Source organism: Melanerpes formicivorus, unplaced genomic scaffold (assembly GCF_026170545.1).
Source record: "Melanerpes formicivorus ecotype bairdi unplaced genomic scaffold, bMelFor1.0.p_v2 SCAF_3, whole genome shotgun sequence".
NCBI lineage: Eukaryota > Metazoa > Chordata > Aves > Piciformes > Picidae > Melanerpes > Melanerpes formicivorus.
Genome location: NW_027142355.1, coordinates 10,756,468 through 10,766,589, shown reverse-complemented (window position 1 = coordinate 10,766,589; position 10,122 = coordinate 10,756,468). Strand labels below are relative to the sequence as shown.

Here is a 10,122-nt window from a genome sequence, read left to right as displayed (position 1 = left end):
CGGCCCCTCCTCGCCGCGGGGCCCGCTCGGCCATTCCCCCGCGACACAGCTCAGTGGAGCCACAGCGGGGAGACTGCCCCCGCGGCTCCTCCCTCCCCACCGCCCAGGGCTAAACCTGCTGGTCGCAGTGTCGCGCCCGGGAAAGGCGAGCGAAGGAGTGGGGTGAGGCGCTGCCGCCGGGCAGGTGTGAGGCCGCGGGGCGATGCTTTCCCGGGGGGCGGGAGCGCTGCACCAGTTGGGGCGTGCAGGTGGTGCGGTGCCGGGAGAAGGACGGCTCCGTGCGCTCTTCACCTGTGGGCGTGACCGCCATCCCTCTCTTCCTCCTCCTCCTTTTTACTTGAAGGGCCCGCGGTGCTCTAGCGGCAGAGCTTAGGAGCGGAGCTGGTGGTTTGTGGATAGGAGGAGACCTGCTGCCGCCGATCCTCCTTGTAAAGTGTCCCGCCCGTGGCGGATCAAGCTGCCCTTCGCGCCTCCGCCCCGTCGAGCCCGAAGGACTGTCCGGGAGCGGAGATCAGGCTGGACTCGCCGGGGGGAGGACGGTGCGCCTCTCCGCCCGGCGGGCTGTGCTGTCCGTCTCCTCCGCCGTACTCAGCCGTTGGCTCCTCCGCGGGTGCTGAGCTCGGGCGCGGATCGTCCTCGTCCTGCGGAGCTGTCTGGCGGAGCTCTCCTCCGAGGGTTGTAGGTAGTGGTTGCTGGCGTGCCCTCGACTCTCCCTGTCGGCTGTTCCCGCTGCCATGCTGCCCTGGGCTTGGAGGCGGCGGCGGCCTGAGCGGGGGTCGCCCTAGAGCGACCGGCGGGCGGGCGTCAGAGGCCTCCCAGGACTAGCGCCGGCTCGGTGCGGGCCCGTCTGCGGAGGTCTACCTCCGGAGAAGGGGAGGAAGCCGGAGAAAGACAACAAGCGGCACAACTTCTGCGATTGAAACAGAAAAGGAAAAAAAAAAAAAGGGGGAGGTGTGGGGTGGGCTCATCCCTGGGACATCTTCAAAGCTCAGCACTAAGACGGGCATCCGAGTCCCAGTAAAACGCATCGCGCTACTGAATCCCACCACAGTAATAGGAGGGAATCTGGCCTGCAGCTACTGCGCCACAGTCTTGCATGCTTTAGAGGTACCTTGGCTTTCTGACTGGAAGATGATTCCCGAAACAGGACTATGTTGCTGCTGACAAACTGCGGGATCATTGGAAGATGCTTTCCTTGAGGATTACACGTGGAGAAAGGCCATCAGTCAAGGGGAGAGCTGGCTGGTGAGACTGTCTGACTTTACCCCCCACCGGGGAAGTGGCTTCAATGGCTCCATCTCCCAGGAGAAGCAGTAGAAAAGATGCCAACGCCTTGCCAAGCATGTCCTCAACTTTCTGGGCTATCATGATCCTGGCCAGTCTCCTCATCGCTTATTGCAGTAAGTACATATTTGTGCTGGTGCTTTTTCTGGACGTAAATCCATGCCCTTCCCATCCGAGGTAACACTTCTGGCAAAGGCCATGCTCTGAAGCTGGCTGGCATGGGTACTGTGCCATAGACCTGCCATCATGATGCGACTTCCCCTACTCCCCCATGGTAAAGCAGGTAGACAAGGACTTTAATACTGTTGCTTCTCGAGAGGATGAGATTTCTGTAGGTTGTGTATGTGGCATTTCTAGTCCAAACAGAAACATCTCTTGGATTTTAAGAACATAGTTTTTTGTGGTAGCAACCATGATCACTGTTTATTTTCAGATGTTACCAACTTTTATGGAGACTTCTTCCTCTGTGGACACACTGTCCTACACCCATCTGCCTTCCATAAACAGGAGCTGTTTTGCTTATGTGCATTCCTTTAAGAAGCATACACTTGGTCAAGTGGTTGATGATAGATGTCTTAACATCACTGGCATCGTATGTGTTTCTCTGATTGTGAAATGACACTGGAACAAATCATGATGCTTTCTTAGCATGTCCTCAGGACTTTAGTAAGCCATGCTATCAGTTTTAAAGCTGCATTATGGGTTATTAGTAGAGTTTTGTATATTTTTTCCGGGCCTGACAGATGGTCCATTAATCACACTGAGTTGCAGATAAGGTATCTGTAAGAATCAAGTGCCTGGAATATTAATACTTCAAAAGGTGTTTTGGTGAAGTGTGGTGTGTAATTTACCCGTAACTGAGTATTCCTTTCACTGGCTGTATCATAAAAGACTTTGCACTGGGCTTGTCTTGTTGAGCTGTAATAGGTGTAGGTTACGATGAATAGGAAATGGATTCTGATTTTCAGGAGCATGGCTGCTGTATTTCTTAACCCTCTGTTCCATTCCCTACAGCTGTGTTATATTGTCCACTTTTTTCTGCAGTGGTTTTATTCCTCAAACAAGATTGAATTGGCTTAGAGAACCTTTAATTTTTTTTATTTTTTTTTTTTGCATATTACAGGGACTCTTCATACTGGCAACAGTGAAAGAGGATAATTGAAAAAAAAAAGCTTATTTTGTAGTTATTTTTTGTAATTTAGCACCTTTTGCATTACGCTCACTATAAAAAGATCGTATCAGTAATTTCATGGTGTACATGATGCCATATTTGGTGTGCTAATATACAGGGTATATTAAACAAAATGCTGAAATTTGACAGAATTTCTGTGCATACTGGGACACTGGGACTCAATAATAAATGCATATTACAGGATGAATAGTTGAAGTGTAAAGGGGATTTATCTGGATATTAGTAATAGGAAGTATTTTATGAAGTGTCTTGAGGTGTCTGGAGGGTCCCAGGCTTGGTATGCAAGTTCTCTGTGCAAATACCTCCTATTAGTGTAGCCTCAGAAAGAGTTAACTCTTAACTCTGATACCTCAAAAACTATTTATATTTAATAGTGAGAGGTTTGACAGTGTTCTGTTCTAAGGAGTGAAGCTGTCAATTTGAATCATTATATATAGTTTGTTATCCGTCTTTTGCATTGTTAACTGATGCTGAATAATACAAATGTTAGATGATATGAAAGCAATTTCTGGTGTGTTTAAATGACCAGTTTCTAATTAATTCTCTCTGCCAGTGTAGATGGTGTTCCTCAAATGTAGTATGATCTTCATTCCATATAATGCTGAAAAGCACCATTCAGCTTAAAATATACAGTGTCAAAACACTCCACCATTTCTGCAATGTTTCACTGATTTGACAGCTGCAATTTGAAATGTTAATGAAGGACCATGAACATTTTCTGTAGTGATAGTATTTGAAAAATTGCAAAAACTGTTTTTGCTCTGTGGGAAAGAGGGAATATGTTTAAAGATCAAGGAAAAACATGGGAGGCTATTTCTAGTTAAAGTAGTACTGCAAATTTTATGAATTTGTTAAAAAAATAATTTAGAATTTATTCAGTTAGCCTTTTTTTCATCTGGTGCCTTATTTCACGAATTACAGCCTTTCCATATTTCTTAGAAAGGAAAATAACTTGTCAACTAGGGTGTTCTGTGTTTTTCTACACACCTTGTAGTCAGGTATATGGAAGTATACCAACTGAAATTTCTGATAACAAGCAGACTTGTGTAAAAAAACAATTGAATATGTTATTGAGGTAGTTACAGGAACCTCGTATCTGATTATCTCACAGTGCATCATTTCACTACATGTACATAAAATTCTGTAGCTCCTCAAAAAATCAGAACTGTTCAATTTAAACCCCCCTTTTATTAATAGAGCTATAAATAAAAGTTACTGATCTGCCTTGTTTATTTAAATTTTTAGTCTATTACTATGACTAACTTTATTCCTGAATCAGTTATATGAATGTTCCTTCCCCTTCCCCTAATTTGTGAATCTTTGTTTCTGGAAATATATTTGTTGTACACTAGTCATACCTATTGTGAGAGCAACCAGTAAACACCATACTCTGCTTGACAGATACACACTTTATAAATATTCTTATGTACAGTCCATTAGACTTTCATTTATGCTTTAATTTCTGAAGGCAAATGATGTTCTTCTTGACATGGTAAAAACATAAACCGACCATTTTTCCTTTATTTAATGTTTAGATTATACTTAGGGATAGTGGCTCCATCCTATGGTGAAAGAGAAACCTGCATCAAATCAATTAGTTGCTATAGTGATAAATATAATGTAATATACTCCAACTGAAGAAGAATGGTCTGATTATTAACAGGAGAAGGCAAAAGGGAAGCAGTAGAAGTAGGCCATTGATAGTCCTTGGTTTACTTAACAGAAGCATCAGTAAATATAAAAAAAGTCTTAGAAGTCTGTCCTTCTAGACAGTGACCACCTTCAGTGGAAATTCAGAATTAGAGAAGTTGTGACATTTTTTTATTCCAGATATGCATTCTACATGCTTGTTTAATGAAAAGTAGTAGACCAGAAAGAAGTAGTGAATTCTTGTAAGTTACAATTTTCATATTGTAAAGGTGCACTGAATTGAGTTTTTTGCCTTCATAATCTCAGGGATTTGCGTTTTTCCATGTTAGAAAGTTTGGTCAAATCAAGGAAATTTTCTGTGGTATAACAGCTGTTTGCTATGTGAGGAATCTAAAGAGCATGCTTAGAATAATAACTTTTTACTGCATTTTAATTGGCTTTGTTGTAAATATTGAGGTGCTTTTAACATGTAATTGGTGACTTTTTAAATAGCATATGATTCAGCTTTAGCAAAGTTGTGGACAACCAAAGTTGGTAAACTTTTAGCTTTCTGTATTTTGTACTTTTTTTTTTTTTTTAAAGCATAAAGAATAGACTATTAGACTTCTGTGGTGTTATAGGTTCTGATGTTCAGTTAGGGCAATACTCCTAGGGGCAAGCAAATGGGGTTTCTGAAAGAACCACCAAAACAATAGTACTTGGAAAGTTCACATTCTTGTTACACCTTCTTCATGGAAGAGAGCAATCTGAAGTCCAGTATTTATGCCAACTAAGTGGTGATGGTACTAGGTAAAAAGAACCCAAAACTCCAAAGTGCAAAATATTACCCATAACTCTGCAGGTCTGCATTTTAAGTGCTAGTCCTTTCACAGTAATAAGAAATGGAGGGAGGAAATGTTTTCCTAATTCATTATTTGTTTTGCTTGCATGATACAAAACAAGGCCATTGTAATGATGAAATACTGGTAGGTTATATTAAATGACTGATTCTGCAGTCTGTCGTTTAAATTTGTGGAATTTTTGATCTTAAAAATGTCTCCAAAATTCTGCATGGTACCATGCAAAATGCAGATTATTCATATGTGAAATATTATACTGACCTCAAATTAAATTGAGATCTGGTTGTTAAACATAGAATGCACACTGTTCATTTGAGAAGCATATTTCTGTCATCCTGTTCTGAAACGTTTTCTGCTTATAAGACACTGGCTTTCAAGTTCTCTGGGTCTTACTCTTCCCTTGTGCTATTTAAGACTGTTAGGGATGGCAGTTAGCTGTGGTTGTCACCTAAACACCTTTCCAGTAGGAACTACCATGTCATCATGTATAGGTTACTTGAACAGTTGTTAGATTATAAATGGTCACTGCTGACTTAGGCTGGATGCAAAGAATTTTTCTCTGAATGAAGGCCTACAGCTCCTGTTACTGATCCTGTACCATTCAGTTCACTTTCTCCGTTTTTAGCAAATGAAATAGGCACACAACTGATCTGTAATTTTACTATGTTTTATGCAGGAATTACTGTTTGCATTTTTTCTAAACTCTGTACACAGAATAAATGTGACATATTGTGGCAGTTTAGGCTGGGTGCCTCCTGCTGCTGCCACGTAAGATTCATCTTTGGTGCCCCGTGTGTCCAGCCCAGTGGGTGGACACAGGAAGCTGCGTATTTCATTCCCATAATGTCCTGCTCCCTGTAAATCTATCAGCAAGATCTCACACTTCCTTTCTTCCCTCACTGCTCCTGTGGTAGATGTTCCCTATCTGGTAATGGAGGGGGTGTTATCTCAAGGCCTCTTAGGCCTGGCTAGGCCTAATGCCCGGAGGGGAAGCGGGAAGGGCAATCTCAGGTCTGGCCAGCTGAGATTAGCCTAATGGTGGAGAGGGGGGAAGAAAGAGCCCTGGGGGTTTTGGGTGTACCCTCAGGTAGGGAGAAGGGGTATGCTGGGAGGTTTCTGGGTATGCTTTGGGGTCTTTTGTCACTGTGCTTGTGGTTCTCTGTAAACCACTCACTGCTTTTCCATTTAAACTTTCCATCACTTCTGCAATCCGTTTGTCTGAGTCTTGTTTTTCTGCCCCGGTGGGAGGCAAGGGAGGATCTGCCTCAAACTGGGACACATCTAGAGAGACTGTCATTATTCAAACTTTTTTTTTTTTTTTTTTTCAGTGTGGTTTCTGTATAGAAATTAAGTAGAATGCCCCCTTTTTTGACATTAAATTAGAAAAGTGATATATTAAAATTGTATTTCTTTATATAACATTCCATCTGTTCTTTAAGAAGGTTCTCTCTCTTTTATTAAAAAAAACCCAAGAAAACCAAAAAATACAATGTTTTGAACTGACTGGTCTTTACAGCATACTACCTGTCAATGTGCATACCAAACTGACACTGAAATTGTCTTACTAGTTATGTTATAGTCTGTCCAGATGATGTATTACATAGAAGTTGTTGGTGCCAACATAAGAAATAACTTCTTACAGCTTTTAATGTTGAATTCAATCCTATAAGGCTAAGTAAGCGCCATTTACAGTTTCTCACATGCACCTGAATTCTTGTAACTGTTACTGCAGGTATAACCATTGTTACTGAGGGATACAATGGGAAATGGGTAGGGAGGGGAAACTGAAAAGAAATGGGCATTTTCAATTAAATACGCAGCAGAGCAATATTCCATGTCTTTCAGCAGGGTTGATAGGAGAGAGACCAAGACTTCTTTGAAGTGCCTTTTTTTCCTTTTTTTTACTTTCTTTTCTTTTCTGTTTATACAGTATTTGGAGTATGGCTTCTCTGGCTAAGTGTGTAAACATGGGCTGGGTCTTACCTTTGGGGGCATCCCATTCATCTTTCACCCTCTGCTTAGTGACTACATTGAAGTAGTAGTAAGTCCTTCACTGATATTAGCCTTATGAAGGATATTTTCCTATTCATTCTCAACTTCTAGCAGAGGAGAATATGAAATCTTCCAGTTTTCAGTTGTATTCAGTGCTTTCTCAGTGAGTGCTCTAACCGTAAAGTCATGTGAAAAAAACAACACCACGTTGACAGCTTGCCCAGCAGCTGTTTATTCGAGGTATGATTTGAATGTTGGCCATAACTCAAAATTGGGTACTGAACTGTGTATGGAAGTGTCAAATGCATAGGTAAAGCTAGATAGTGTTGATAAACCTGTCTTCCTTTACTGCATATTTGTTGTTAAATTCAAACCAGAATGTGTTCATACTTAGGCTCATATTTGACCCGGTATGTGGTTCTTTTGGACTGGGGTTTTCTTTATTTTTTTCCTTTTGTTTGATTGTTTTTTACAAAGGTGGCTGGCAAAATTGCTTATTGTAGATGTTTTGGGCAGTCATCTCGTCATGAATATGCTTTTATGTTAGCCCTGCAAACAGGTAAATATGTGATGAGTGAAAGGTCCTTAAACATTACAGGAATGAGAAGTTTCTACGTATGAAAAACAAATGTAGGTTTCTGAAACTATCAAAAGGTAAAAAAGAGTTCATAATGTGTTTGTGTTAGTCCTGGTTTAATTTATGGTAGTTTTAACCTTTTGATCTTAGAACTCTTTTGTCAACATTATAATTCTAAGATGATAATAATAATAAAATTGTGTTTTAGGAGATGATATACTGCTAGTATGAGATACTATTATCTTCAGCTGCATGTATCTCTTTTGGTGCTCTCTGATGCTTTTAGCAGAATTTTTTTTTTTTCATTGAACTGCATCAGTGCAAAGTTTAGTTTGTCTTAGCCAGATAATAGAAGTTCTTGCACATCTCATTAAATGGTTCAGTTAGCAGCAGCAATGTCAAAATGCTGTTGGCACAGTGACTTCTGGAACTTATGGCAGATCCAAGGGAGACCCACAAAACTGATCGGGGGCTGGAACACCTCTCTTGTGAAGAAAGGCTGAGAGAGTTGAGATTATTCATTTTACGGAATTAGAAGGCCCCAGGGAGACTTTACTGGAGCCTTTCAATGTATGAAGTGGACTTACAAGAAACATAGAGATGTTTTCCAAGGCCTGTAGTGGCAGAACAAGGGACAGTGAATTTAAACTGGAAGCAGATAGATTAGATTAAAGCAAGACATTTGTCACTGAGGGTGGTGAGGGACTGGAATACATTGCCCAGAGAAGTTGTGGATGCCCAGTGCCTGGAAGATGAGATTGGATGATGCCTTGAGCAACCTGATCTTGTGGAAGCTGTTCCTGCCTATGGCAATGAGGGTTGAACTAGATAACCTTTAAGGGTCCCTGCCAACCCAAACCAATCTCTGACTTTTGTTCTCTTGCTTTAAATTAAACAAATACTTTGAGAGGTTACCCATAACAAGTAGCATTCTCCAGTGTTGCTGAAAGAATTCACTAATTCCACATTTTTTTGAACCAAAAGGAGCTTAATATATAACTATACCATGAGTAGACACTTTTCTACTATGCAACCTAAGAGAAATGTGACTTTTTCTATTATTTTGTGTAGTGAATAAATTCCAGAGTAGTTCTGTATATAGACTTGAACGAGTAAAATAATCTGAGTTAATTTTCAATACAATTTGGAGAAATACCAGAGAAGTATTACGGAGCTTCTTCAGTATATGAAAGCAGTGCTTTATTAAACATTCATTTTAAGATGAGAGTATGTATGTGTTTGTGTATATATGTGCTCAGTAAAAAAACATACCAACCTCAAAATTGTTTTCACTGGATGTTACTTAATGGGAGTTATTTCCCTGAAATCACCTGCCCTAAGGCATGTGAGCTATCACATCTTTGTATATTTTGATACTTGGAATAATGATTTTTTAAAGATACAATTTTAAAGAAGTTTCACAGATGTTTTCATTTTAAGTTATCAGCTCCAGCTAGGGAAAACCCCAAACATATGTTCTGGAACTCAGACCCTGAGGGGTTAGAAGAAATGACTGACAAATAGTTTCATCTGAACAGGACTGGTATTTCCTTACTTAGAAAAGTCAATGGAAACAGACATTTTACAGTGCAGTTCATGTGACCTTTTGTAGATACATGATGCAGTTTGAGGTAGATTGTGCTGCAGAAGTGCTTGTCTTTGACTATAAAGCAGATTAGACAATGTGCTAAGCTTTTAACATGTATGTTTTCATTTTAATCCAGTCCTTCATTACAGGATCTTTAAAATGTTGCTTATTTTGTTTTCGAGGCCCATGCTTAATATTTAAATGTCTAATGCCAAGTATCGGGTTCAGTATTTCTGTAGGGAATTAAAACAGTAGAAAAACAGGCTTGTAATACAGATTCATTAAGACTGTAGGTCAAGATATTGAACTACTGCAGCAATGGATTTGTACAAATTGAGGGATGTAGCTGGCATAAATTATTGGTGTCTTCTGAAGACATCTTTTCAAACAGTGTATATACTGATTTTTATTTTTTTCAGTGTGTTTTATCTTGCAGTAAATTCTCCATTTTCATTGCCAGTATTTTTATATCTGGGCACTCTATAAATAGTCTTTCTCTCAAAAAGTTGTAAATGAGGTGAATTTTAGATACGGTTACCAAAAGTTAACAGGTTTACCATCCTTTTTCTCATTTTTTAAGCCTTGTCCGTATGAAAAAATACTAAACGCATTTTCACCGTGCAACCTTTTACAGTGTGATTAAAAACATTTGAATCACTTTCATCTACTATTGATTTGTGTAAGAAAATGTTTAAAAGTGAACAATGTATACATATATATAAAAATGTAAGAAGCTGCAGGGTTGAAGATGGCTATTAATGCTTGTCTTCAGTATAAGGGCAGATAGAAATTGCACTGAGCGTTGAAGTGCAACCCCCTCAACTCCTCCTGCCCTTCGTTCTGCCTTACTTGTTAAAAAAAAAAAAGAAGTTATGTATGAAAAAAGTTTGTTATGTTGTTGGTTTTGGCAGGATATTTGACTTAATGATCTGGAGTGTTCCTCTATCTCTATATTCACAGATTTCATTGGGTTGGAAGGGACGCTCAAAGGTTATCTTGT

The 10,122-nt window shown here is 40.2% G+C and overlaps 1 protein-coding gene across 7 annotated transcripts in view; it reads left to right on the top strand.

Moving 5' to 3' along the window:
- The first annotated feature begins 380 nt into the window (after nt 1-380).
- The window catches only part of TAFA5 (TAFA chemokine like family member 5), a 481,575-nt gene continuing 471,833 nt past the window's right edge, over nt 381-10,122 (top strand). For all 7 annotated transcript variants that reach the window (XR_010990835.1, XM_068166309.1, XM_068166344.1 and 4 more), the window contains exon 1: nt 381-1,400. Coding sequence is in view for 6 of the 7 variants with exons in the window: in XM_068166309.1 (XP_068022410.1) it covers nt 1,289-1,400 (112 nt within the window). In the remaining variant the exon portion in view is untranslated. The remainder of the gene's footprint in view (nt 1,401-10,122) is intronic.